The sequence below is a fragment of the Loa loa genome (genome assembly GCF_000183805.2).
Source record: "Loa loa unplaced genomic scaffold supercont3.1447, whole genome shotgun sequence".
In the NCBI taxonomy this organism is placed as follows: domain Eukaryota; kingdom Metazoa; phylum Nematoda; class Chromadorea; order Rhabditida; family Onchocercidae; genus Loa; species Loa loa.
The window spans coordinates 1-2,030 of NW_018109627.1; the positions used below are offsets into that span (position 1 = coordinate 1).

General features: G+C 32.7%; 1 protein-coding gene across 1 annotated transcript; it reads left to right on the forward strand.

The window, feature by feature from the left end:
• Positions 1 to 384: 384 nt before the first annotated feature.
• Positions 385 to 738, forward strand: LOAG_19094 (hypothetical protein; the record flags this gene model as incomplete). The annotated part of the gene is made up of 2 exons (XM_020451749.1): positions 385 to 402; positions 525 to 738. Coding segments are annotated over 2 exons (231 nt in total), but the record flags the coding sequence as incomplete, so codon positions are not given.
• Positions 739 to 2,030: the final 1,292 nt, after the last annotated feature.

Here is a 2,030-nt window from a genome sequence, read left to right on the forward strand (position 1 = left end):
AACATCTAATCTAATGACTTGTGATCATTTGTAATCTTGACAGAAATAGCCCTCCAGGTTTACTCACAAGCAGACTCATCTTCCGACATCTACAAATATTTCCTTCAACTGGAACCCAGTCAAGATGCGAGCAATATTGTAATGTACAACTGTACACTGCTGATCATGTTGCAGGTATTTGGATTCCTTATTATGCTGTCACTCGTTATCATCAAATATTTGGTTGCTTTAACGATAATGTAAGCTAAAGTGTTTGCTGTTATTGTATTATTCATTAAGTATACATATCTGCTAATGTATTCTTTCACTTTCAGTGTAGTATTATCAGTTACTGAAACGGATGCACAGGCGGTGGCATTTAATCCTGTTACTTTAACTGACAACATGAGAATAGGAGGCAACGTAAGTTTCATGCTTCTTATTAGTTTCAAATCATAAAGTGTCAATATTACATTAAGGTATTAAGCGTTAGTGTTCATTTAAGCATCAACTTTCTCTAGTTTTTTTTTTTTTTAAATTTTAAGAATGTGTTCGACAATGGTAACGCAGGACAGCTGGTTTTTGGTGTTGGTCAGAGAAGTAATCAAACTGAACAACCTGCTCAAGCTCCTCAAGCTCCTCAAGCTTTTCCTAGCTCAGATTTGCTTGCAACTTTTTTATTGGCTTCATTACTGGAGTCAGCTTATGGTAGAGGCTCCCCATATTCTTCTCCATATGGTTATTATTATCCATACTTCGGTTACTCTCCTTATTCCTACGGTTATCCTCCCTATTACTACTATTATTATGGATAATTGTTTCATTTTCTCCAAATGCCTTTGTATCATTGTACAGACTTTAAACCTTAAAAATTATGCAAAGCTTTGCTTGGCGTTTTGTTTCATATCAAGTTATTAAATAGTTTGTGATCTGAATCAATGATAAAAATATATCTAAGGTAGGGTACAAGTTGCGGCAGAAGTTATCGTCATTGCGGCATAACTTATCGACATTAAAGTCATCCACTGCTTCGTCATAGTTTGTTGTACCTATGCTAATCAATAACACATGGATTGAAACAAGAAACCAAAAATAAATCAATGTTTTAATAATTGACTAATTTCGATGTCAATCACTTGTTGAATTATTGAAATATCGTGATAAATAAGGAATTTAACAGCATGAATTTTCTTCAAGTGTAATAATTCTAAACTCACATCTTCAGAATTGTTTGAAACTTCTTACCAAAAATGCTAAAGTGTAGGACTGCGTGTGTTAAAACAGAACAAAAACTTTGGAACTATTTCCCCAGTATTTCCTGCTATTCATACTATTTCATTGCTAATTGCTAATTTCATTGCTATTCATTGTTAATGAACAGATTTTTTCAACAAATATGGTAAACCAAAAAAGCATAATGCTCTATGTAAGAGCAACATTACCAACAGAATCGTTAAGCCAAAATCTATAGAAATATGTGAAATTCCGAAACAACCTGTTCAGCTAAAGTATTCCCCGTTTTCCTTAACTCTTGATCTTTGCTCTTTCCTTTGAGGGTATCCTTTTCCTGATCAAACTCACTAACTAAAAATGTAATGATGACAGTAGGAAAAATGGTTAATGATAGGAAGAAAGGTAAGATAAACGATATGGAATAACAATGGTGAAGAGATATTACTTCAAATGACAATAATGATCTGTCGCTTAATATTTCACTTCTCATGTAATGTATAGCTTGTTACGATGACATTACTCCAAGATATTTCATTAATTTCCTTAGATGCATCAATATTTGCATATTTGTGGCGCACGTAAATTCATTACATGTAGCGCGCTTTTTGAATCACAAATTGGAATCCTCTCGAGTTTACTTAATTTCCTTGGTGTTTGTGAAAGTTTTGATTATCTGAGTTGAATAGTTTCAGCAATAATATATTTGATATTTATTGTGTAGGAGAGTAACAAAAGAACTTCTTTATTGACAGGATATTATGCAGTATTTCTTTAAACAATAATATTGAACAAGGCAATAGAACTTTAAAATCTAGGTT